Source organism: Zootoca vivipara, chromosome 6 (genome assembly GCF_965207765.1).
Source record: "Zootoca vivipara chromosome 6, rZooViv2.hap1.1, whole genome shotgun sequence".
NCBI classification, from domain to species: domain Eukaryota; kingdom Metazoa; phylum Chordata; class Lepidosauria; order Squamata; family Lacertidae; genus Zootoca; species Zootoca vivipara.
In genome coordinates, this window is record NC_142589.1 from 70,840,114 (window position 1) to 70,867,391 (window position 27,278).

The following is a 27,278-nucleotide window of genomic DNA, read 5'->3' on the forward strand; positions in this document are numbered from 1 at the left end:
ATCTCCCTTATGGGGTAAACCTGTTTTTATACATTTGTAACTTTAAGCCTAAAGCCTGCCTTCAGGGATCACACTGTGCTCTGCCTGATTGTGAGTAAACTTTCTTTTTATTGCTTAAGAATAAGACTGTGCTGTCTTTATTCTTTTAGGAGGGATTCAAGGGGTCTTACCAGGAAAATATTAGAACACATTTCAATCTGGACAAGCCAGATTGAATTGTGTATTGTCTTAAGAAACTCATGTGAGTTTGCAACTACTTTTCTGCTGTGTAAAGGGGCAATGCACTCTGCTAAGTAACTTGCTAGCGCAAGTTAGGAAGGATATTAATAAACAATATATCCTCTCCTGCCACCCTGAACATTCCCACAAGTGGGAGTATGCCTTGCTCCAGAATCAGAAAATAGTTTGCATGGAAACTCCTTCTAAAATGGAGGGGGAAGCTCTGTTTCAGCAAGGGTTTCAATGCCACCACCTTCCTGATCCTGGAGCAACCCTCTGCGAAGGTGTGCTAGAAGAGGGTCATTGTGCTGTCAGGCGATGGAATTTGTCATCCACCCAACTGAACCCAGGATGGGTAGGTAAGAAACAGTTTGGGTCTGCTGGTGGAGGGGAAAGTTTTTCTATCAGTGCATGAAATGAACTACAGCATATAGTAATATCCCCCTACATCCAGGCTTATTGTTACAGTTCCTTCCTTCCTTCCTTCCTTCCTTCCTTCCTTCCTTCCTTCCTTCCTTCCTTCCTTCCTTCCTCCTCCTCCTCCTCCTCCTCCTCCTCCTCCTCCTCCTCCTCCTCCTCCCTCCAATTTATATACCACCCTTTATCAAAAGATCTCAGGGTGGTGTACAACATTCAAAACAAGACCTCAGTTTTAAAAACACAGTAAAAAGCATATTGACAGACAGCATAATGGCGAAATAATAGTAATACCCGCACTTCTACAGGACATAGATTATTTAATAGCCATGGGCCTGGGTAAAGAGGAATGTTTTTGCCTGGTGTCTAAAGACATGTAATGATGGCACCAGGCGAGCCTTCCTTGGGGAGAGCATTCCACAATCGAAGAGCCACCACAGAAAAGGCCCGTTCCTTGTTTCCACTCCCCAAACCTCTCTTTGGCCTTAACTTTAGTGGAGCATTGCAGGTATGCTCATATGAACCTGCCCAGATTCTGTTCTACCAAGAGCATGGAAGTTCCATGGCAGTTGGAGTCTTAGAATGATAGAAGTAACTGGAGATAAACATTATCCCAGGACCCCTTCTTGTTCTGTACTTTACCTGCCCCCACTTCCTGTGTTATTCTAGGGCAAGGCAAGGATTGGGTTAAAAGGAAATACAAGCAAAGCCTGTCCAAACTTAGGCCCAATGTCTCTGCACAGGGCCATAAGTTTTTCACTTTCCCTCATCCACGTTGTGCTGCTCTTCGTCGTCCATGGATCTCACGGCTGGATGATGACTGAATCTCAAGTAGACGAGTATCATGCTGGCCTCTGGACCATCTGCTCAAATAAATTTGGATGCAAACCCCTGAGACCTCATGATGGTATGGTAGACGGGGCGGAACGAAAATCAGTATTGTGGTTTTGTTTAACAGATGAATGTAGAATTTGAATTTAGTGTGATTTGAAGCACCCTTTAGAATGAAGAAAGAAAAGAATGAATGTCCCCCACAGTAGCCAAATTATCCACAACAGGGATGAAGAACTGATAGCATTCCAGATTTTGTTGGACTATAGCTCCCATCACCCTTGACCATTGGCCATGCTGGTTGGGGCTGGTGGTAGCTGAAGCCCAACAACTTCTGAAGAACTATCAGTTCTTCACCTCTAATCTGCAGGGCCAGAGCAAAATATTTTGCTTCTTCAACTGGTTGCTGTGTGTTACTAGTCCAAGAGTTCCCCGGGGAAAGAGGTTGACTGTTAAGGGTGGGGTGCAGTGACATTCATTGCTGTGTCAAACCCCGTCCACTGGTGTGAGAGAAATTTAGCATGACCTGCAGGTACAGTGGTACCTCTACTTACGAATTTAATGCGTTCCGAATGCACATTTGTAAGTCAAAAAAAATTGTAAGTCGAATCCCATAGGAATGCATTGGGAGAAAAAAATTATAAGTCGAAGCAACCCTATCTAAAAATATGTAAGTAGAAAAAATCCTATCTAAACCGCATCCAAGATGGCAGACAGAGCTCCGTTCGTAAGTAGAAACATTCGTAAGTAGAGTTATTCATAAGTAGAGGTACCACTGTATATTTGTCAAAAAGTCATGGTTCCATAACGCCACAGTACTGCAATGTGAAAAGAATGTTAGAAAATGGTAGTGCTAGGGTTATAATCAGGAAAACTAATACAATATTCCCCAAATCTGAAAGCACCCAAACACTGTGGCTGAAGGAGCCGGGCTGTCTACATCGGATTCCTTGAGCATTAGCCTGTGCCCTGCTTTCTGCTTTGTGGGGGTGTCTGAACACTATAGGGGACATAGTCCCTGCTCTGACATCATGTAGATTGACAGAGAGCCAAGCCACTGTATTGGAAGAGGTAAAACATAACTAGCTGTGTTTTCTGGCTTGCATCCTCTAACTTCTCTGCCTAGTGTCACCTGCTAGTCTGTGCCTGCATAACTAATGTCTCCATCTTATACTGTTGCCTTGTTTTTTGGCTTCATGCTTGTTTGCTGCTCCATTGCTTACCACGATGCCCAGGACTCTGTCTCACCCAAAGCAGGCAAAAAGCTTACACAAAGGTCCTAGCTGCTTATCGAAAAACGACAAAGATCCATGACACAACACCGTATTCACCGTACATTTGAAGCACTGTGGTGCCACTTTAAAAAATCATGGCTTCCCCCGAATAATTCTGGGAGCTGTGGTTTGTTATTATGGGTGCTGAGTGTTGTTAGAAGACTCCCTCTTCCCCTCCCAGACCTGCAGTCCCCGAAGTTTCCTGAGAAGAGCGATTGATTGTTAAACCATTCTGGGAATATTCTGTTTTAAATCTCAGGCACTACAAATGTTAGAAACCCTCCCTCTCTCTTAAAGCTGGCAATCTTTCTGCCAGCCCCCTTGCCCCCCACACCCACCTCTGTGGAGAGATATGCATCTAAATCCTATATGTTTTTGCATGGGAGATACACAGGCTCTCTCTTTATACCACATTATTTCAAAGTTTGCAACCTGCATGCAAACTAGAACACTTTGCACCTCGTTTCGAGTGCTGCAGGTCTGAGTTTCGTAGGAAAGGGAACTGCTTTGTATAATGACAAGCTCCCACAGGGATTTTGTTGGGGGAGGGAGGCAGGAACCCTGGGAAATACATTTGTAATCTGTGTCGTTATGAATTGATTCAGACCCATTGCGGATCCTCCCCCCCAATAGGGAGCCATAGAATAAAATCTTTGTTGCCCCACCTATGTGGTTCCCTAACCTCCATTCCTCCCCACCTTTGGATGATGGAAGAGAAGATAACTTTCACAAAATTCCCCCTTTTTCTTTTAGTGTACCTGGACCTCATCCGAAGCTTTATGGTGCTAGCAACACTTGCATCTGTCGCAGCTATGCTATGGGCAGTGGAATGGAACCACATCATCCACTGCAATGACTGCTTTCCTCCCAAATCCCTGATTACTTCCTTCTTCAACTTCCTTGCAGGTACCATTGTGAACTGAATAAATTTAGGTGGACGTTGTTTGCACCCTATTGCTTTTTGCGTGGAGTTTGTTTTGAGCTGGTGTTCTGGTGAGAGCATGAACCACCAACCCCCCCCCCCCCAAAAAAAACCCAAGGGTATTTTGGTCTGGCGCTCTGGCGCGATACCAGACAAAAAAGGGGGATATTCCAGGATCCAATCAGAAGCTGGGATGGCTTCTGTAATTCCAGGATGTCCTGCTCAAAACGAGACAGTTGAGGGGTATGGACTACACAGTCCTGCAGGCCACCATTTTGTCTGCAGTATATGAAGATGTTGGGAGCAGCTATTTCATTTTGGAACGCACATCTCTATTTCTCCGCAATGTCTGAACCAGGAGAGGTTGTGCAAGCGCTGCACTGGTGCCGTATTGCAGCGGTGGACTGGATGAGGGCCAATAGACCCTGCGGGTGGGTGGTTCCTGGGTCTGCAAGATCATCTGTTTTGGCGTGGCTTGCATCCCTCTAAGGAAGCAGGTACAGGGCTGGAGGGTACTCTCCTGTATACATACCTGCCATTAGAGGCCCAAGTGACCCCTGTGGCTGGGAGTGTCTTTTGCCAGCTTCATCTGGCATGCCAGCTATGACTATAACTGCAGAGTGCAGTGGCTGGACTGCTGATAGGGGCAGGTAGCCATTGGCCAATAGCATTTTACACTTTGGCTAAGACATCACCAGTATGCTATGGGGCCAGTTTCCTGCTTCTTGTGCTGAAAGCTGGGCTCCAGGATACCTTAATGACGGTTTTTTTGAGACCTTATTTCCCAACTGTCTCCCATGCTATGGAGGTCCAAATGGCTTCAGCTAGATGGCGGTCATTTAGTGTCGCTAGTCCCATGCTGTGGAACACTCTTCTGGCAGAGATCCGGCAAGCATCCTCATTTTTGACTTTCAGGTGTCTCTTGAATATGGGTTTTTGTTTTTGTTTGTTTTTGCCAGGAAAGCCTTTAAAAGGTTTTTTAAAGGTCCAGTCGTGACTGCCTCTTGGGTTGCGGCACTCACCTCACGTTATTGGCCAAGGGAGCCGGCGTACAGCTTCCAGGTCATGTGGCCAGCATGACAAAGCCGCTTCTGGCGAACCAGAGCAGCACACGGAAATGCTGTTTACCTTCCCGCCAGAGCGGTACCTATTTATCTACTTGCACTTAGACGTGCTTTGGAACTGCTAGGTGGGCAGGAGTTGGGACCAAGCAATGGGAGCTCACCCCGTTGCGGGGATTCAAACTGCCAACCTTCTGATCGGCAAGCCCTAGGCTCTGTGGTTTAACCCACAGCACCACCCACGTCCCTTTACAGCAATTTTATTTTTGTTTAGCCCATCCCCTTAATGATTATCTGTATGTATATATGGTGCTTTTATGTTTTAAAGGTGCCTTGATATTTAACAAGACAGCCATACCTCTGTTAATCAATCAATCAATCAATTCCCCAGGAATCTTTGTGCTGTTTGCTGTGGTGGTGTATAACATCAAAGTCAACCAGTTATCAAGATCTGTGCCTCCTACTAAGAAATGGTCTTTCTACTTAAGCTGCGGCATCTGCATCCTTTGCTTCTTGACAGGTGGGTGTGAAGGGATGAACGTTATTCCTGAAAGGCTAAAATTAATATTGTGAAATCTCCTGTGTTGGTATGTCACTCTCTGGCAGGCCAAAGAAAGGAAATGGAGCCAGATCGGATCTGTAGACTGCTGGGGGACACAGGAACCCCCCCCCCATGCACACACTATAAATAAGTCAGAAATTATACTGTTATGACAAAATATATATTTAAAACCCCCATGGGAAAAACATGCATAAAAAAATGTCCTGCTCTCTGGCGCCATCTGCTGTTGCATGTTTGTAGCACATTCAAATTGCTGTTTATTAATGTAGCTGAGTCCCCAGTTGCCCACCTGCTCTCAAGAGCTCAGCCCATTTACTTACAAGGTGGTCTTTGAACTGTGAAAGGAAAAGGAGGGATGTCCCTGATCATTTCAGACACTTCACACAAATTACAAGTGCAGTGTAGTGGTTAGAGTGTAAGACCTCAGAGTCCAGAGTTTAAATCAAGCTTCCTCAGACTCAGCAGAAGTATTAAAATACTCAACAGAAGTATTAAAATACAACAATATATTAAACATTAAACGCTTCCCTAAACAGGACTGCCTTCAGATGTCCTCTAAAAGTCTGGTAGTTGTTTTTCTCTTTGACATCTGCTGGGAGGGCGTTCCACAGGGCGGGTGCCACTGCCGAGGAGGCCCTCTGCCTGGTTCCCTGTAACTTGGCTTCTTGCAGCGAGGGAACCGCCAGAGGGCCCTCGGTACTGGACCTCTCTGTCTAGGCAGAATGATGGGGGTGGAGACGCTCCTTCAGGTATACTGGACCGAGGCCGTTTAGGGCTTTAAAGGTCAGCACCAACACTTTGAATTGTGCTTGGAAACGTACTGGGAGCCAATGTAGGTTTTTCAAGACCAGTGTTATGTGGTCTCGGCGGCCGCTCCCAGTCACCAGTCTAGCTGCCACATTCTGGATTAGTTGTAGTTTCCGGGTCACCTTCAAAGGTAGCCCCACGTACAGCGCATTGTAGTAGTCCAAGCGAGAGATAACTAGAGCATGCACCACTCTGGCGAGACAGTCAGTGGGCAGGTAGGGACTCAGCCTGCGTACCAGATGGAGCTGATAAACAGCTGCCCTGGACACGGAGTTGACCTGTGCCTCCTTGGACAGCTGTGAGTCCAAAATGACTCCCAGGTTGCACACAATCCAACACACACTTTTAAAATGGACTAGGCAGTCTGTTTACACCGGTACTGGCATTTCCATGGCCTATGCAATGGAGGAGGTACCACACAGTGTCCAATTTGTCACCAGGCGCCTCTGAGGAAGAGAAAGGCTCACTGCTTGCATGGTGCCCGGGGTGGCTCTGTATTAGGAGGAGCCCGAAAAAGAGTGCCTGATATAACACAGGGTTGCATTCTTTCCCTCACAAGCGACTTGGCCCTTCTCCAGGAGCCACATCCTTGCTTCCCTGCCTGCAGACTTTCTCCTCTGCCCCTGACACTGTTCCACAGGCATTGCCTTCTGAACCCCGCTGGGAGCTTTCTCAGGGCCGTATGGTTCTCACATCCAATCTCCTACCAACCCTCCTCCTGATCTGACCACTCTCTCCAAGACCAGGGCCGGTGCGTCCATTTAGGCGAACTAGGCAGTCGCCTAGGGCGCCGAAATGGAGGGGGCGCTGGCTGGCCTGCCTCCCGCCCGCCCCCGCTGCCAGGAGCGCTGGAGCCCCAGCTGCAGCAGGCAGAGGAGGAGGGTGGCGGAGAGCAGGCAGAGGCGCAGCATGCAGCCCTTCTCTGGCCACCTCTCCTTGGCTGCACAGCACCACTGGCTCATGCTGCCGCCAGGGACGAGGGCGGGCGCTGGCGGGTCCAGGGCGAGCGGGCGGCACTCTTCCTCTCTGCGCTCCTGCCGCTGGGCGCGTGCCTCGCCCAAGGACACATGCCGGGGAAAGTTTGGGCTCTGGCTGGTGGGAGTTCCTCCCCTCTCCTCCTGCCCCAGCCATGAAGCGAAGGGTGCCTCAGAGTCGCCGCTTCCCGGCCACCGGCCGAGGGACGGGAGCCTCGCTGCAGCTCTTGGCGGCCACCCCGAGGCTCTGCGGGGCCCTCGGTCCTCTTCTTGCTCTCTCCTTCCTTCTCCCCCACTCACTCAGACCATATTTCATATTCCTTCTCTCTCTCCCCCCCCCCCGCTCACTCAGACTATATTTCACTCATGTTTGAAATATGATTGGCCGGGGGGAGGGGGCGCTAGAAGGTGATCTCGCCTAGGGCGCCAAAAACCCTAGCACCGGCCCTGTCCAAGACACCGCCACAGAGCTCATGACAGTACTGCCATATTTGTGTGCATGCTTGAGAGATCATATAACACCTTTAGGAAACCAAGAGTGAGGTCACATGAGTATTTTGAGAAAGATGCCCTTCACTAGGCTGGCAATACACACCTGTTTTTCGTCAGAGGATGAAAAAAAGAGAGGAATGAGGAATGTCAGGTTAAGGGGCCAAATGTGGGCCCCAGGCATCTCTCACTGGCACTTGGGCTACATCTCCTTCTCCTCCTCAGAAACATCCCCTCTCCCAAGGCTACACCCTTCACAGCCCCTGCTTCCAAGGGTTTTTGCCTGGTTGGAAGGTTTCCTTGAATTGGCCTTGAGAATGTCTCTTGCTTGCGTGTGGAGGTCCCCAAAACCACCCCTCAAATAACTCACACCACAGACAGAATATTTGTTTAACGGTTTTTGGCATGAATTTGGCCACAACTTTTATTGAAATACAAATATAAAATAAGTGAGTGGTTGCGTAGGCATTGGTTCTCCAACTGTCACCTAAGGACAGAAATAAAATCGCCTTGTCAACAAGGGGAAACCCTACAGGGAGAGACAGGGAGCCGGGTGCATTGGCCCTCCCCTCCCCCCTCAGGCTCCCAGGGGCTCAATGCACAGTCCTGGCCCCCGACCGGGGGTTATGGACACTGCATAGAGCCCCTGCATTCCTGACCAGAATTTCCCCAACACGCAGGCATTAACTTAAAGGGCCAACACAGTCAACAAGACCCAATATACAACCAATAACCAATGCCTAACCGCCAACCTTACAAGTTGTGACTATTTGCTATGCAGTAGGCAAAAACCAGATGGCACCAGCCAATCAGCCAAATGGAAAAATTCCTACCAGGCCCTTGAATACAGGTGACCCCTTGAGAGGCACAGCAATGTCAACACAGAGGCCTAAAAACAGCGGAGGGAGGGTGGGGATCCGAAAACGCAGCCAAAGAGAAAGAGAAACCTTTCTCTTAGGCTTTTATACCCAAGGGGCTGACCCATCAACTTGCAACATACAAATTTGCCCAACAACAGCCAGGGACCTATCCAACAGTGACCACTCATGCCCCCACCTTTGGAACTCAGGAGTGGTTTGCTAAGCCCCCACCGCAAATCGTGCTCACCATGATGGTGAACCCGCATTGCCTCCGTGCAGGACAGAGAGGGGTGTTTGAGTGTGTGTGGAACCCGCTTCCTTTACAACGGTAAAATTTACATTACAGTGGAACCTCGGTTTTCGAACGTAATCTGTTCTGGAAGTCCGTTCGACTTCCGAAACGTCCAAGAACCGAGGATCAAAGGGCTTTCAGCAAGTTCAATGGGGAAAATTGAGAAAGCCATTCGAGTTCCAGGGCGCATTCGAAAATGGAAGCATTCACTTCTGGGTTTTCGGCGTTTGGCTTCTGAAACAGCCAAGACGTTGAAAAACTGAGGTTTGACTGTAGTTACTCTGCCTCTTTTTGCCTCTGGTCCAGCCCACCACTGGCATGTGGCCCCTGGAAACTTGCTCAGAAAGGACTGTGGCCCTCTGTCTGAAAAGGTTTGCCCGCCCTAGGCTCCATATGTAATATGTAGCTATGCTGAGGTTCCCATCTGTCTGAGCTCTGCCGCTCTCAAGGTACCTCAAGTTAACATCATCATCATCATCATCATTTATTTATACCCCGCCCATCTGGCTGAGTCTCCCCAGCCACTCTGGGCAGCTCCCAATTGAATATTAAAACAATAGAGCATTAAATATTAAAAGCTTCCCTAAACAGGGCTGCCTTCAGATGTCTTTTTAAATTAAGATAGCTGCTTATTTCCTTGACATCTGGTGGGAGGGCGTTCCACAGGGCGGGTGCTGCTACCAAGAAGGCCCTCTGTTCTGGTTCCCTGTAACCTCACTTCTCGCAATGAGGGAACCGCCAGAAGGCCCTCGGTGCTGGATCTCAGTGTCCGGGCTGAATGGTGTGGGTGGAGTCGCTCCTTCAGGTATACTGGGTTGAGGCTGTTTAGGGCTTTAAAGGTCAGCACCAACCCTTTAATTGTGCTCGGAAACATACTGGGAGCCAGTGTAGATCTCTCATAAGAAGCTTCTGGGTGAGGCCGATGGCCCATCTAGTCCAGCATCCTGTTCCCACAGGGGCCAACCAGATGCCTGCAGGAAACCCGCAAGCAGGATTTGAGCACAAGAGCCCTCTCCCCTCCTGTGGTTTCCTGCAACTGGTATTCAGAAGCATGGCTGCCTCCGACGGTGGAGGCAGAGCATCGCCATCATGGCTAGTTGGCCGCCAGAGAGGTGCCCCTTCATCTCACAATGGAGGCAGCCACTGTCTGGTGGTGCTAAACACCTGCGGAGTTTTCCTCACAATTTTAAGCCTCTTTTCACCACTTCTCTCCCAGGTATTTACAACTTCTTGAGCTACAAGTTCTCGGTGTGGGGGACAGGAATGTCAACCACTCACGTTGGCCCGGATATCGAAACACCTGCGCTGCTTCCAGGAAAGCATATGGAAGCGCGGCCTTCTCTGCTCTGAACCAGCCGGGTTCTTAATGTCCGAATTTATCTTATCGTGGGCATGCTCTGTGGAGGAGCCTCCTCCTTGCAGGGCAGTTCACCATCTGCACCAGCTTCTTTGAGATGTCCTCTGCCACCCAGTTGGGAGGACTCTTTGATTTTCTGAACACTTTGGGAACTACTGAATATCTCCCTTCTTTGCTTTGTGCTACTCGGCAACACTGGAGAACATTTTACTTCAGGAGCATTTTTCTTGATCAATGAAATATTCCTTTTTGTTACCTGGACTCTCGACCCTTATGTTAAACATCCATTCACTCAATATGTTTCTGCCGACTGTACTTCAGTGGATAGACATGAACTTCCCACCCCATCTATTGCTATTAAATATCCCTTTACTGACCAGGATGCTTTCTTGTTATGCCATTGGTATCCTCTCCATTTTGTCTGTGTGATGGTGTGTGTGTGTGTGTAGGGTATATTTGTACAGTGGTACCTCGGTTTAAGTACACAATTGGTTCCGGAAGTCTGTACTTATCCTGAAGCGTACTTAACCTGAAGCGAACTTTCTCATTGAAAGTAATGGAAAGTGGATTAATCCGTTCCAGACGGGTCCGCGGAGTACTCAACCTGAAGCGTACTTAACCCGAAGTATGGGTGTAATTGGTTCTGGAAGTCCGTACTTAACCTGAAGCATACTTAACCTGAAGCGAACTTTTCCATTGAAAGTAATGGAAAGTGGATTAATCCGTTCTAGACGGGTCAATGGAGTACTTAAACTGAAAGTACTCAAACCAAAGCGTACTTAAACCAAGGTATGACTGTATTTATAAATAACTAGGCAGGTAGAGAAGAAGAAGAAGAAGAAGAAGAAGAAGAAGAAGAAGAAGAAGAAGAAGAAGAAGAAGAAGAAGAAGAAGAAGAAGGAGAGGAGGAGTTTGGATTTGATATCCCACTTTATCACTACCCGAAGGAGTCTCAAAGCGGCTAACAATCTCCTTTCCCCTCCTCCCCCACAACAGACACTCTGTGAGGTGAGTGGGGCTGAGAGACTTCAGAGAAGTGTGACTAGCACAAGGTCACCCAGCAGCTGCATGTGGAGGAGCGGAGACGCGAACCCGGTCCCCCAGATTACAAGTCTACCGCTCTTAACCACTACACCACACTGGCTCTCAGATAAAAACATCTCTCCTACTAATATCAAACTCGGATGAAGAGGGCTGTACATTTGTAGCCAAAATGGGACCACTGAGGAATATGAGGAAGTTGGAAGCATGCCTGGAGGATTCTTGAAATTCGCAGAAGTATGGGAAAATAATATTTACAAAGTGAGTGAATCACATAATAAAGCATAATAGAATACATGCCAAAAATAAACCCAATATAAAATCTGCCCCCCCCCAAAAAAACCAAGTACAGTACCAACAAGAAAACCAAATCAGTTGTGGACATAATGGTACTTAAATAATTCCCCATCCAAATCAACCCCAAATAAAACAGTTTCCCCTCACATTTCCTCTTCAACTGTTTAGTGGAGGGAAGCAGAATCTGGGGCCTTCCAGATATGGCGGGACCACAGCTCCTGTCATCTCTGACCAATGGCCATTCTTGGAGTGGCTGACGGGAGTTGGACTCCAACAATAGCTGGAGGGCTGGTTTAGCCCCTCACTCCCCTGAGTGCAAGAGGCAGGAAGCTGCTACCCACAGAAAAAGCTGTATTTTAAGGGTACTTTGTTAACAGCACAGGGTACTTTGTAAGCACAGCACAGGATGTACGCTTCTTGTTATCTTTTCCCTTTGATCTTCGGTTTGCAGATCAATAACAGTGTGCACCTAGCCTGGATCTTGATGAGCTTTGATGGTAAGCTATGTAACTGTCACCCTCTCCTCCTCTCAGGTTCTCCCTCCACCGCTTCAGCTGGAAGGACACTGAGTTGTATTCAGTCATGGTGAATGAGCTCTTTCTTCACGGTTCCCTTAAGTGGAGCCCAACCCCCTCTTCCCAGAGACACATTCTCCTCTCTTTCCTTGACCTAAGAGGAAATCTAAACTACAATTCCCACTGGCCCCAGTAAGTGTGCCTAATGGCCAGGGATGGTGAGAGTTGTAGTTCAGAAACACCTGGAGAACCAAAGGTTCTCCCACACCTGGCCTAAGGGTTGAGCAAAGAGCCCTGTTGGTGAAAGGAGGCAGGTTGGTGAAGGGTGGCTTAGCATCATGCACAGACCAGACCTGCGTCCTTATTGCCCACTGAACCTTTGGTGATTGAATTCCAGCTCCACACAAGTATTGGTGATTCAGCTGATTCATTGACAGCATTCTATGGAACGTCCTGGCAGGGCTTCTTTAGATAGGCCTACAGGAGGGTTTCTCTTAGGACAAGGAAAGGGAAGAGTGTGCGTCTGTGTTGAGACTGCCTCAACTCCACTTAAGGGAACAGTTGAACAGCCAATTGACCAAGTATAACTCGGTGTCCTTCCACCTGACAGGGGGGAATTCACAGAATCTCCACCCCCTGTTCTAGGTGTTTCAGACTACAACTTCCAAGCTGGCTGGGGCTGATGGGAATTGTAGTCCAAGACATCTGCTGGGTCCCAGTCCATGTAGACATTGTAGAGCATTGGGTCAAACATGCCTAAGGCAGCTTACCATGTTCCTTAGCAATGACCGGGCATCTCAAATGTGGTTCAGTCATAACTTCTTGGGAGCCATTCCATACCACTCTGTTCCAGAAGCAGAATGGAAGTTCCATGGCAGTTGGAGGCCAGAGTGGAGGGGGGGTGTATAGAACTGCCACCCTTGGCAAGAACTGGGTGCTGCTATTCCCATGGTGAGGTGGAAGGTGTCCCTCCTGTTCCAGACCTCCCTTGCCAACCCCCCCTCTGTCTAAGGCTGCAGTTGAGGCAAAAGGAAGATTAGCTTGGAAGAAAATTGTGGAGATGAAATTCGTGCCCTCGGGTCTTTTCTACAGAATAACCAGCATTCTCCTTTCCATGATTAATTTTGGGCAAGTCGTCGTTGCCCATGCATCTCCCACCTGGAGTTATTATATTGCGGATGTGGACCATTTTGTTATAGGACTCTGGCTCCTCTGCTCAGATAAATATGGATGCCAACCCACAGGAATTCGTGATGGTATGGTATATGGCAGGGTTAGGGAACTGTTGTCAGCTCAACCTTTTCGGCAACCTTGGGGGGGGCACATCTGGGTGGGGCAAAAGCGAGTGGGGCACCATGTTATCTTTGTACAAGAGCCTCACCTCTACAGACATCTGCACATCCCTCTCTGACCTCCATCCAGGCATGCAAAAAGGCGTTATCCATGTTCAATGACAAATTGCAGCCAGGGGGTGGGGTGGGATATCCAAGAAGGATGCAAACCAGGACCAGGCAGGATGCTGACCTGGGAAGAGAATCTGAAGGCCAGATGGAAAGTGTTGAAGGGCCACATTTTGCCCCTGGGCTTGACATTTCAAACCCTGCCCCAACATATAGGGTGCAACGAAAACCTATATTGTTGTTTTATTAACATATGAGAGAAGACCTGCGTCACTTGAGCATGCATTTGAAAGTATGAGAGAGGGGGTGAGGCAGCATTTTCCTTTGCAAAATAAAGGTATTGATCAGGTGTGGGAAACAGCCCCAACATGCATGGCCAATGACTAGGGATGGTGGGAGTTCAGCAACATCTGACGGTATGACAGTTCCCCACACTTGCTCTAGAGGTCTGTCCTCAAATGTTTTGCTACTCTAATTAGCTGCAGCATATGGTCTGTCCTCTGAGCATCCCTTGCAATGTCCCAAAGGATGATGGGGGCACAACTCTTGGATTTCATGGGACTTTGCCAATACATGTACAAATACTCTGGCCCCGAGCAGCTGGTTCCTACTTTTAAAACTGAAATGCAATCTGGGGCCCAAGTTGTTTACCCTTTCTGTATTACTGTAATGTTGGAGCAGCCATGTCCTTGAACTTGATTTCCCATCAGCCCCAAACAGCATAGCAGTCCAACAGTCAGAGATGAATGGGACCTGGAGTCTAACAACATCTGGAGGGCAAGATATTGGCTATCCCTGCTTTGGTGTAAGCACCTTGAATTGGGCTCAGAAGCAAATGGGCTGCCAGTGCAGATGCTTCAGGACAGGTGTAATATGGGTCCTCGCAGTCATCCCAGATGACATTTGGCACAAGTGGCTGCCTCTGAGCCATCTTCAAGGGGAGCCCCACATAGAGTGCATTGCAGTAGTCCAATCTGGAATTTACCAGGAATAGAATGCAGTTACCTAGTCATTTCTGTCCAGGAGGGTCTGTAGCTGGCCAACCAGCTAGAACTTGAAATAGCAGTGCATACATTTGGATCATATGCGTCTCCAAATAGGAAAGGTACACAAGTTATTCCGTTGCACACATTATACTGTATAAAGGGCACTGTAACTTCTGAGTGTGCCCTGGGTTAAAGCCAATTATAGCTGTGTGCGGGGAATCGAGGTCTCCTAACAACTGTCACCATCCTAAGCGAACTACACTTTCCAGGATTCTCTGTGAATCCGTTTCAATGGGTCTGCTCTTAGTAGGGCCAGCACTGGGGTGTAACCCATACTTTCCAACTAAAAATCAATTGTATATTCCATGTGAAGTCACTGAATATGTTCTGTTTGAATTAGCACCAAAGGAACAAGCGAGTGTAAATTGACAGATCTGACAAATTTTCCCATGAGGACAAACTGATGTGGCTGTGACCAAGCTCTTGCAAGGGGGGTGGGAGGCTGGGAATTAGCCTCCGTTTTCACAGTATCTCTCCTTTTTATCTCTCTCTCCATATAGCATCCATGAATGTCACCCGGATCTTCATGATACTTGCTCTCATTATGTCCTTCATAGCTTTGGCATTATCAATTCCATGGGAGTGGATGGTTCGCAGCTCCTCTCCTTTTCCTAGCAGACCTCTGCTTATTTCCATCTTCAGCTTCATTACAGGTATCATGGAAAGTGCATAAATATACATATGACAAAGCGGTAATTTGTGACAGGCACCTGTGAGTTGCAAGGAGCCTCCCTGTTCCCCTCAAGGAGCTGCAATCCCCAGAGTTCCCTGGTAAGAGGGAGTGATGGTTAAACACTCTATGAACTGTAGCTCTGCAAGGCGAGTAAGAGTCCCCTGACAACTCCCAGAATTCTTTGGGGGAAGCTATGACTGTTTAAAGTGGTATGACCCAGCCAAATGGGCAGAGTATAAATATCTTGCTGGGTTTCCCCAGCCACTCTGGGTGGCTCCCAACAGAATATTAAAAACACGCTAAAACATCAAGCATTTAAGAACTTCCCTAAACAAGGCTGCCTTCAGATGCCTTCTAAAAGTCAGATAGCTGTTTATTTCCTTGACATCTGATTGGAGGCTGTTCCACAGAGCGGGCGCCACTACCAAGAAGGCCCTCTGCCTGGTTCCCTGTAACCTTGCAGTGAAGGAACCGCCAGAAGGCCTCGGAGCTGGACCTCGGTGTCTGGGCTGAATGATGGGGGTGGAGACTCTCCTTCAGATATACCAGGCCGCAGTGGCAGAGCTTCAAGCTCCAGCGGGGGGGGGCAGAGGGCAGGCGGGGGCATGGCATGTCCTGGGGGTGTGTCGTGCCACCCGCAGAGGCATGGAGCACATCCTGGGGGCGTGATGTGCTGCCTGCATGGGCGTGGTTCGTGTCCTGGGGGCATGGCGCCCACCACGGGGGGGGGAGCCTGGGTGGCACCCCACCAGGATCGTGCCGCCGGGGGCGATGTGCTCCCCCCCACCCCATTCCTCTGCCAGTACTGGGCAGAGGCCGTTTAGGGCTTTAAAGGTCAGCACCAACACTGAATTGTGCTCAGAAACATACTGGGAGTCAATGCAGGTCTTTCAGGACTGGTGTTATATGGTCTTGGCAGCCACTCCCAGTCACCTGTCTAGCTGGTGATGCAGCTGTTTTTAGGGAAGAGCAGTGAAACAACTCTTCCTCCTCTGGGGAGTGGCAAGAATAGTTCGGTACACTATAGCTTCCCCAACCACCTCGGTGTATTCTGAGGTCTTCAACTGCTGTCCTTGCTCCTTTGGCCCAGAATTGGTGTCCGACGTGACTGCATGGGTCTGATTTTGCAGCTCCAGTGACACAGCATGGCTCCTGGCAGTCCTGCTTCCACATGCCACTTTCCTCCAGGGCTTCATCACCTGCAAAGGGGCAATCTCCCTCCTCCCTGGGGGCAGCTTGCCTGTCCCACTGTTCCAGGACAGTTGACTCTGCTCTGTTGAGAAATGCCACATCTTGGCCAGTAGCTTGAAATGTGGGTAGGTGGACCTCAAGGTGCTGTAGCTTCTCTTCCAGCGAGGAAGCCGGCTTGCAGTTGCTGCGGGTGTAGCTCTGTTCCTTTGTTGGGTTTGCTGCGTTAAGTTGCTCCCTTGGAGCTGTCCGCAATCCAGAAATCCACACGCCCCGACCCACATTGGTCCTGTCATCAGACCAGAACACAGCATAATCTCATTGAGGGCTTTTGCCAGGCTGCCACAGGTTAGATTCCTCCCACTGGAAATTCCACCCAGCCACCATTTTATTGTGTAGATCTGGAAGCTCAGTGCCAGAGGAGTGACAGCAGGCATCATCACTCCATGGAGAGAGGCCAGCAGAGCTCTGCTAGGTTGGCAGGGGTGGGGGGACTTGTGTCCCAACCAACCTCCATCCCAGTTGCAGCAAATTGGGGTCATGTATAATATAAAGCACCTCTAAACAGAATATTTTTGATAATCTTTTTAAAGGTTGGCGGAGAAAAGGTGAAATTAGCTCCCCGAAAGGCTGAGTTTGAGCCAAGGGGCCATCAGTAAGAAGACACTGTCAGTTTCACATTTTCCCCATCTTTCAGTTCATCCCATTTCCATATCAGCTTGTGTTGCTGTTTTTTTAAATCATGAAAATTCATGAGCAAATATTTTTTCTAAAAAAATTCCCCAAACAACACATTTGGGTATCTTCTGCCCCTCCCATTAATATAAGCACTTTCATGCACACTCTTAGGGACCATGCATTAGAGTCTAAGAATTTCCCCTCTTTCAGGTCTCTAAAAATATCACACGGAGGCCAGAGGTGGGGAACCTGTGGCCCTCCAGATTTTGTTGGACTTCAGCTCCCACCAGCTCCAGCCAGAATGGCCCACAGTCAAGGATTATGGCAGCTGTAGCCAAACAACAGATTTCTCCATCACTTATCAACATGGAATTCTAAGTATCTCCTTTGTGTTTTGTAGCAATCTGTTCACTAATTGCTGTGGTGGTATATGGGCTCCTAGTTGATCGGAAGGCAGAATCCACACATCCTTCTGGGAAAATTGCTTTTTACTTTAGCTGTGTCACCTCTGCTTCTTCCTTCTTGGCAGGTAAGTATCAATGGGGTCTTCTTCTTCTTCTTCTTCTTCTTCTTCTTCTTCTTCTTCTTCTTCTTCTTCTTCTTCTTCTTCTTCTTCTTCTTCTTCTTCTTCCCTATACCCAGAGGTCTCAGGGCAGTTCACAGAATAAAATCACAATATAAATAATGATGTACTGTATAAACCTCTCTATCAATTATATTCCTTCCACCTTGTAGGAAACTGCATTGCTCACTGTGGTGGTATTGAGAAGTCTAAGACTTTGACTTTTTGCTTTATCTATGCCTTCTCTTTCCTGTGCTTCTAGTTTCAGAGTTCCCCATGAAGAAGGATTGATTGTTAAACTACTCTGGGAGCTGTAGCTCTGGGAGGGGAATAGAGGGTCTCCTAACAGCTCTCAGCACTCTTAACAAACTACAGCTCCCAGAATCCTTTGGGAGAAGCCAAAGGATCTGAAGTTTTGATAATCTTTTTAAAGGCTGAAGGATCTGAAGGCAGTCCTGTTTAGAGAAGCTTTTAATGTTTAATAGAATATTGCATTTTAATGTATGTAGGAAGCCGCCCAGAATAAATTGTTGTTGTTGTTGTTGTTGTTGTTGTTGTTGTTGTTGTTGTTGTTGTTGTTGTTGTGTCTATTTACAGTGGTATGATACTGCTTTAAATAGATGGTGCAAATGTGGCCTTGAACATAACAAGGAGCCCATTATATACCTTTGACACTTTACCTATTTATAACTCAAAAGGGGCTCTTTCCTTGGGCATAAGTGTTCTGAAATGGAGCAATGTACTTGTGCAGATCTTCTTTATTTTAGTGGGGCTTGAGCAGGAGACTTTCCTAATGTATTGTTGCCCATCATGCAGGCTTATTGGTCTGCTATGGGGTTCCCTTGTTGCTGTTTAGTCGATTAGTCGTGTCCGACTCTTCGTGACCCCATGGACCAGAGAACACCAGGCACTCCTGTCTTCCACTGCCTCCCACAGTTTGGTCAAATTAATGTTGGTCTCTTCTATAACACTGTCAAACCATCTCGCCCTCTGTCGTCCCCTTCTTCCAGTGCCCTCAATCTTTCCCAACATCAGGGTCTTTTCCAGGGAGTCTCCTCTTCTCATGAGGTGGCCAAATTATTGGAGCCTCAGCTTCAGGATCTGTCCTTCCAGTGAGCACTCAGAATGCTATCCTTCAGAATGGATAGGTTTGATCTTCTTGCAGTCCATGAGACTCTCAAGAGTCTCCTCTAGCACCATCATTCAAAAGCATCAGTTCTTCCGCAATCAGTCTTCTTTATGGTCCAGCTCTCACTTCCATGCATCACTAATGGGAAAACCATAGCTTTAACTATACAGACCTTTGTTGTATAGCTGTTGGTACCAGAACCTGCAATAATAATAATAATAATGTATTATTTATACCCCGCCCACCTGGCCGGGTTCCCCCAGCCACTCTGGGCGGCTTCCAACAAAACATTTAAATACAGAAATCCATCAAAGATTAAAAGCTTCCCTAAACAGGGCTACCTTAAGATGCCTTCTGAAGGTCTGGTAAATAAACCTAGATGCCAATTTTGCTGCCACATACACCCGGACAACACCATTACTGGCCCCAACAACATGAAACATACCATGTCAGGACTATTTAATTGTTCATCTTCTAACATTGTGTATGCCATCAAATGCCAACAGTGCCCTTCAGCTCTCTATATTGGACAAACAGGCCAAACCCTATGCCAAAGGATGAATGGACATAAATCTGATATCAGGAATCACAAGACAGAGAAATCAGTAGGAGAACACTTCAATCTCCCAGGACATTCTATACAAGATCTCAAAGTAGCTGTCTTATTACAAAAGAATTTCAGAAATAGACTGGAAAGAGAAGTTGCTGAATTGCAACTTATTACCAAACTTAAAACCATGGAGAGACCTGGATTGAATAGAGATATTGGATTCTTATCTCATTATACATGATAAAGCTATCTTTAGCCATCTCACCCCTTGCTTTTTCCTGTAAGACCAATTGCAGTCGTTAACAGTCATCTACAGGTTCACCACTCCTATCAGCCAATCACCCATTCCCACCACCCTTCTGAGTAATACCCCTCCCCACCCTCTCATTGACTTCTGTTTCAGTGTATCTGAAGAAGTGTGCATGCACACAAAAGCTCATACCAATGACAAACTGAGTTGGTCTCTAAAGGTGCTACTGGAAGGAATTTTTTAATTTTGTTTCTAATGGAAAGGCATTATTATGTGCAGGGCAAAAGAGGAGAATGTGACCTCCTCCATGTTTTAAAATATTTTGGTTGCTATGTTTGCATTGCACGGCAACTTAAGGAGAAGTAAGCTCTGGTGTAATTTGGCCACTACATAGGAGGTTGGGTTTTGTAGTACTGTAACACTGTTTTTTGTGTGTGTTCTTTTTGTAATATAAGAAAGCAAAAGAAACAATTTTCAATTTCTTTTTGCTGCTTTCTCCTTCAGGTGTTTACAATGGTTTGGTTCACAAGTTTTCACTCTGGGAGTTTACACGCTCATGCCGCGTTGAAGACATGCAAAAGCCAGATGAGACAGCCTAGAAGCCGAGGCCTGTGAGCTTCATCACTCTCTGAACAAAGTGGACTCTAAACCCCCAGACCTATTTGCTCCATGGACATGTGAGGTTGTGAAGTGACGTCAAGCAGAGCAGGTCACAGTCTTAATCTCCTTTGAGATCTCCTCTGCCTGGACTCATTAGGACGTGGCAATCCATCAGAAAAACTTCTTTTTGCCTACAACACTTTGGACACTGCTGAGTAATCCCTCGTGTCTCAGTGCTGCTCAGTAATCCTGGAAAGAACATTACTTGGGGAGATATTTTCCCTCTTCAGTGAAATACCCCTCTCCCACCTGAACTCTTCTCCTCTTTGTTAAAATCAATCAATATATTTCTCTTGGCAGAACTCATGTGGACACATATTTCTAATGTTTAGATTGCATCATATTTTATAAAGATAATTTTCATGCATGTGGTTTATTGTATGGTTTATGTATGTGCAGTTTCAATTTTTAATGGGGTGCTATTTTGACATTCACAATTAACATGCAAACACCAACACCACGCCACTAGTGAAACCACGCACCAGTTCCCATGCAGTCTATCTACCCATAGGAGATAGGGTTGTGGTCCCTTCAGCCCCTTCAGTAAGTGTTGAATTAGGACCTGGGAAATCAGGGTTCAAATCCCCACTTGGCCATGAAGCTCTCTGAGTCACCTTGGGCCAGTCCCTGCCTTGCAGGATTTTTGTGGAGATTAGTTGGGGAGGGGGAGAACCATGCACACGACCTTAAGCTCCTTGAAGTAAAAGATTAGATATAAATGCAACAAACAAACAAATATGGATGGGCACATTCAGTTGGTTCACATTTTATTGTGGAAACCTACAACAATATGTAACCAGAAATACAATCTCCTTCAAAATTCTCATTTTTCCAACTGCTGCAGTGCAGTTCTCCAATCCAATAATAATGATTTTTTTTAATGGATACCTTAGGGGAAAGTGTGAAAATAACATACCAAAAAATGCATTATGTTCGGGGAAATGCGTTTGCAAAAAAGAAACAGGGGGGGGGGGGAGACTGTATATCCTGAGCCTTTCACATGAAGGTGCCTGGTTGAATTTTCAAGAGAACTATAGACCAGTAAATGAGTCGCAAACTGATCCATTGAACTGTGGAGAACTGAACTTAAGCTTAGAGGAAACGAGAAGCCAAGGGGAACTGAAATGGACAGATTCATCCTATACTGAGCTGCTAGCTACTCCCAAAGGAAGGTTCTCTCCCACCCAGTTCAAAGGTTCCATTTCAGTTGAAGGAACGGAGCAGAGGAATCCAGTAGAAACCGTTTGAGGAGCAATTTGTCCGGCAGAAACTGGATCTCAGTGATCTCCTCGGAGCCTCCTGGAGTGACCTTGCTAGCACCACCACTACCCTCCCAGCCTTTTCAGGCTGCTGCCAGCATAAAAGACCAGGAGAAGGAACCCCACTATGCTTCTCTACAGGAGAATTAGTTGCATCCTTTCCTGCATCAGTTTTGTGCTTCTCCTGGTTGCTCAAGCATCTTCTGGGTGGGCAATGTATGAATCAGATATTCAGGAAGCCTCATATACTGGTTTATGGACCACCTGCACAGAAAGCGGCTGCAGTTTCTTGGCCATCAGAGAAAGTACAGTATGCCTGGGTTGGGCTGGGTGAGGTTGGGTTCAACAGACATTGCCACTGCTGTTTCCCTCAAGCTTTGAATTCCTCTTTCCACATGCACACATACTATGGGTGCTGCTACTAGTGACTTGTGACAGAAAAAAAGATGGCTTCCCTCATAGATACAGCTAAAAATGTTTTTGTTTTTTGTTTTAAAGAATGAATGAATGAAAGAGGAAAACCCAGAAGGCTCTCAGGCCAACTCTATGGGTTTTATAGTTGCTTGGGGTTTTCTGTACAGATTTTTAAAGGATTTTGCCATTCAACAGAATGGACTGGCCAGTCAATTCATGTTCAAGGCACACGAACTGAATTAAGACCATTCCATATACATCCCCGACTGGATCCTGTTAGAATATTGGGGTGTAAATCACCAATATTCTTACTATTGCCACTGGCTTCGGTAAAGAAGACAGCAAACAATCGTAGGTACTAATCTACGTTTATTCAGAGAGTGTGGTTTCAGCCATCACTCTCCAGTTCAGAAGAAAGTGAAAGTAGAAACAGAACAAAGAACATCACATGACAGGAGATCAAGTTACAGCTTGAGCTCCTGTGTGGGAAAGTACAGCAGTTTTATAAAGTAAACATTCATCCACATGCAGCATCTGTGCCATGCAGAGGATTTATGCTAACAGATCCTGCCCATGTTTATTCTGACTAACTGATATGATCGACATTTGCTCTTATTATACAATCACCAAGGTGCTTTTATTGCAGAAAGTGCTTTACTATGTCATTGCAAATCACTGTTGCCATTATTATTCCACTATTCATTTTTCTCTGCAACCATAGCAGCTGAACGAGTGCAACTCTGTGAGGGGAATAAGGGGTCTCTGGACAACTTCCAACAGCCTTAACAAACTACAGCTCCCAGAAATCTTGGGGTGGGGGGAGATGCCATGACTGTTGAAAGTGTTTTCGCTGTACTTTAAAAGTATGGCATGAATGTGCCCCTGTATTTTAATTGTTGCAAGCTAACATTGTGGCACGCTCTTGAGTCCCTCCTACAAAAACACTGATGATCTGGAGGCATCCATAAATTTCATATCCTTTTATTCCCAGTCACAGAATTTGGGTTGCAGAAAGGAGAGACTTTCTCCATGTTTCCCAAATGCCATTGCTTGGGTAGGGAAGAGCTGCCTGGGACATCCCTCAGCTACTTTTACATGTCTCTTATTCCACTTTAGAGAAACTGGACGTCGTCCGAAGCTTTATGCTTGTTGCTCTCTTTTTTTCCTTTCTGGCCATACTGTGCTCTGTGGAATTGAAGTACTGGATGAACTGCACTGAGGAATTTTTCATGGATGGCCCTGTTGCATCTGTCTTCAGCTTGACCACAGGTGCCAATTTCGAGATGAATCATTTGTGTCCAACTGGGATGTAGCTGCTTTTCGGGACAAAAGCAAGGAAACTGGTGGGGAGCGGGGAGAGCACAAGTACTCGAGAACTGCCTTCTGAAAACAGGACATTTATTTGTCTGCTTACAGCATTTATGCCTGTCTTTCAGCCAAAAAACAAACTCTCAAGGGTGGCTTACAAACACCAGTTCTAAGATGGCTGGTTCTCTCAGACTCTTGATCTAAAAAGACACAACACATGAGGAAATGGGGAGTGGGAGGGAGAAGGCAAAAGCAAACTGCTAAATGCCATAACTGCCAGCTCCTAGGGGCAGAGGCTGTTTTGACCCCCCTCACCAATTTATTTATTTATTTTTTCAATTCTGTGCCTCTCAGTCGAACCTACCACATGGGTTTGCTGTGAAGAGTATATGAGGAGAGGGAGAACCATATATTCCACCTTGAGCTCCTTGGAGGAAAAAGGTGGGATAGAGATGCAATAAATGAATACATAAATGCTAACCTGCCGTCCTGGGATCCTTTAGGAGGAAGGGAGGGGTATAAATTGGATAGCTAAATAAAGAACCACAGCACACCAGGGAGAATAGTGTGTGAAGATCATCCATTCACCATGAGCACTGTTGCATTCGCAGGACTAACCGAGCATAATATTTGGATGGACCCTAATCCACTGTTTCTTGCAGGGATCTTTGTGCTGGTCGCTGTGGTGGTATTTGATAACTCCCTCCATGAGGCAACGGAGCCTGCAGTGCAGAACCCTTCTGCTAAATGGGCTTATTTCCTAAGCTGTGTTGTCTGCGCACTTTGCTTCGGGACAGGTAAATGCGAAGGCCAGGGCCATTAGCTATAATGGCCTGTAGCCAATTACACTTTAGAGTAGACCCATTGAAATTAATGACCTTAAATTAGCCATGTTAATTTATTCCAATGGGTCTGCTCTACGTAGAACTGCCCACAATTCATATAGATATAGAGATTCCAACTTTCTCCCTAAGATCTCAGTTTGGGTTACAACCATTAAAACACAGTATTGAAAACAGCTTTAAAAGCATCAGAAATTTACTATTGGAGAAAGCAGGTGGTTCCTAAAAATAAGGTCCGTGTAGTTAAAGCTATGGTTTTCCCAGTAGTGGTGTATGAAAGTGAGAGCTGGACCATAAAGAAGGCTGATCACCGAAGAATTGATGCTTTTGAATTATGGCGCTGGAGGAGACTCTTGGGAGTCCCATGGACTGCAAGAAGATCAAACCTATCCATTCTGAAGGAAATCAGCCCTGATTCTCACTGGAAGGACAGATCCTGAAGCTGAGGCTCCGATACTTTGGCCACCTCATGAGAAGAGAAGACTCCCTGGAAAAGACCCTGATGTTGGGAAAGATGGAGGGCACAAGGAGAAGAGGACGGCAGAGGATGAGATGGTTGGACAGTGTTCTCGAAGTTACCAAATTGACCAAATAGCGGGAGGCAGTGGAAGACAGGAGTGCCTGGCGTGCTCTGGTCCATGGGGCCACGAAGAGCCGGACACAACTAAATGACTAAACAACAAGTGTCAAAAGCAGGGTAAAGGGCTGTGTTCAGTATTCAATGAAATCTGTATAATGAAGGTGGCCAGACGCTCTTCCGTGGGGAGGGAATGCCACAGGCTAGGGGTTGCCACAGAGAAGGCCCTTTCCCAGAACACCACCCCCTGCACATCTGAGGAACTGCCAAGAGGGTTAACTCTGCCAATCTTAGAATCTGAGAGGATCTGGAGGGACTGAGGTGGTATTTCAGGTATCTGAAAGGAGACATTCAAGGTAAGCAGCTCTCATGTTTTGACTCAGAGTTTCAGCATCTTGGGAGGGGCTTGTCATGCTGAAAAGTCAGGAACAAGGGAGGATCCCCCTCTCTCACTGACTACAGTATTTGCTCCAACAAGACATAGGGATGCCCACGAACCTAGATAACTTTAAAATAGGATCAGAACAATTGATGGAGGAAAGGTCTATCAGTGGTGGTTGGTCACAATAGCTATGTTGTATCACCACTGTATGCCTTTGAATGCCGGTTGCTGGGAATCACGGGGGGGGGGGTGTTGAGAACTTTTGAGCTCAGGTCCTGCTTACAGGATTCCCAAAGGCCTCTGTCGGCCACTGTGAGAACAGGATGCTGGACTAGATGGTCAAAGCAACTTACGCAAATGCCTTATATTGGGGAAAATGGCCCAGTCAAAACTGCATAGAACAATGTGTTACCTTTCAAGAAAACTGTACTAAAATGCAAAGTGGGTTTTCAGGAGGAGAAATTCACAGTGTGATGTAGCAGCTAAGAAAGCCAATGCAATTCTGGGCTGCATCAATAGGAGTATAGCATCTAGATCAAGGGAAGTAATAGTACCACTGTATTCTGCTCTGGTCAGACCTCACCTGGAGTACTGTGTCCAGTTCTGGGCACCACAGTTCAAGAAGGATACTGACAAGCTGGAACGTGTCCAGAAGAGGGCAACCAAAATGGTCTAAGGACTGGAAACGATGCCTTATGAGGAACGACTTAGGGAGCTGGGTATGTTTAGCCTGGAGAAGAGGTTAAGGGGTGATATGATAGCCATGTTCAAATATATAAAAGGATGCCATATAGAGGAGGGAGAAAGGTTGTTTTCTGCTGCTCCAGAGAAGCGGACACGGAGCAATGGATTCAAACTACAAGAAAGAAGATTCCACCTAAACATTAGGAAGAACTTCCTGACAGTAAGAGCTGTTTGACAGTGGAATTTGCTGCCAAGGAGTGTGGTGGAGTCTCCTCCTTTGGAGGTCTTTAAGCAGAGTCTTGACAGGCATATGTCAAGAATGCTTTGATGGTGTTTCCCGCTTGGCAGAGGGTTGGACTGGATGGCCCTTGTGGTCTCTTCCAACTCTATGATTCTATTATTCTTTCTGTTTGAAAATTTCAAACCGCTGCGAAATGTGGATAACCAAATTTATGATTGGAAAAGACGAAACAGAGAACTGAAATGGAAAGACCTTCCACACCTACAGCTGTGAGGCTTTTTCTGGTGTCTTGCAGGGTCCCACCCCCCTGCCCCTTCCTCTGCTGAAAGAAACGTGGAGATGCTTACAGATATGCAAAAAAAATTCGTGGGCAGAACTGCATTTCAAAATTTGGATAAGTGCGAATTTTGGAGGGTGGTGGTGTTTGGGTTCACATACTGCTATAGAAAGTGTGAATTTGACAGATTTTTACATTAAATACAGTGGTACCTTGGTTCTTGGGATGTGGGTGGCTCTGTGGTTTAACCCACAGAGGGCTTGCCGATCAGAAGGTTGGCGGTTTGAATCCCTGCGACGGGGTGAGCTCCCGTTGCTTGGTCCCTGCTCCTGCCAACCTAACAGTTCGAAAGCACGTCAAAGTGCAAGAAGATAAATAGGTACTGCTACAGCGGGAAGCTAAATGCGCTGCTCTGGTTCGCCAGAAGCAGCTTTGTCATGCTGGCCACATGACCCGGAAGCTGTATGCCGGCTCCCTCGGCCAATAAAGTGAGATGAGTGTTGCAACCCCAGAGTTGTCCGCGACTGGACCTAATGATCAGGGGTCCCTTTACCTTTACCTTGGTTCTCAAATGGTTTGGTACTCAAACAACTTGAAACCCAAACACTGCAAACCTGGAAGTAAGTGTTCCGGTTTGCAAACTTTTTTCAGAAGCAGAACATGCTCCGTTTTGAGTGTTATGCTTCTGATTTGAGTGCCACACTTCCATTTCGAGTGCTACACTTCTGTTTTGGGTGTTAACACTGAGGTCTGTCTGCTTTTGCTATTTATTTTGCTTTTTTGTTTTTGCGGCTTTTTGTTTTTGTGACTCTGTGGAACCCAGTTCAGCTACTGATTGATTGACTGATTGATTGTGTGACTGCAGTACATTGTTTATTGCTTTCATTTTATGGATCAACGGTCTCATTAGATAGTAAAATTCAAGTTCAATTGCTGTTGTAGGGGTTGGTTTTTAAGAGTCTGGAGCGGATTAATCCATTTTGTATTACTTTCTATGGGAAAGTGTGCCTTGGTTTTGGAACGGACTTCTGGAACAGATTAAGTTTGAGAACCAAGGTACCACTGTATGTACTGAACCATATTTCTCCTCCCCCCTTCCTGAGAGTCCATGTGTGTCCACAGGTACCATGCTGGCAACCCATACCATTGCCCACTCAACTCTGTACCTCTCTCTTTCTCTCTCAGGGATATTCAGCCTGGTGCTGTACCAGCGCTCCCTCTGGAAACCAACAGCTTATTT

The 27,278-nt window shown here is 46.8% G+C and overlaps 1 protein-coding gene across 1 annotated transcript; it reads left to right on the forward strand.

Annotated features, from left to right (window-relative positions):
- The first annotated feature begins 1,365 nt into the window (after nucleotides 1-1,365).
- LOC148685418 (uncharacterized) lies at nucleotides 1,366-19,993 on the forward strand. Its single transcript, XM_088671295.1, has 6 exons — nucleotides 1,366-1,543; nucleotides 3,495-3,647; nucleotides 5,116-5,244; nucleotides 14,865-15,017; nucleotides 17,304-17,432; nucleotides 19,899-19,993. Exons 1-6 carry the CDS (start codon nucleotides 1,366-1,368, stop codon nucleotides 19,991-19,993), a joined length of 837 nt encoding a protein of 278 aa, XP_088527421.1.
- The last annotated feature ends 7,285 nt before the right edge of the window (nucleotides 19,994-27,278 follow it).

Coding starts and splice junctions, on each gene's coding strand:
- LOC148685418 (XM_088671295.1), top strand. CDS start 1,366: ATGTCTCTGCACAGGGCCATAAGTTTTTCACTTTCCCTCATCCACGTT. Junction 1,544..3,494: donor ACCCCTGAGACCTCATGATG/GTATGGTAGACG, acceptor TTTTTCTTTTAG/TGTACCTGGACCTCATCCGA. Junction 5,245..14,864: donor CATCCTTTGCTTCTTGACAG/GTGGGTGTGAAG, acceptor CTCTCCATATAG/CATCCATGAATGTCACCCGG.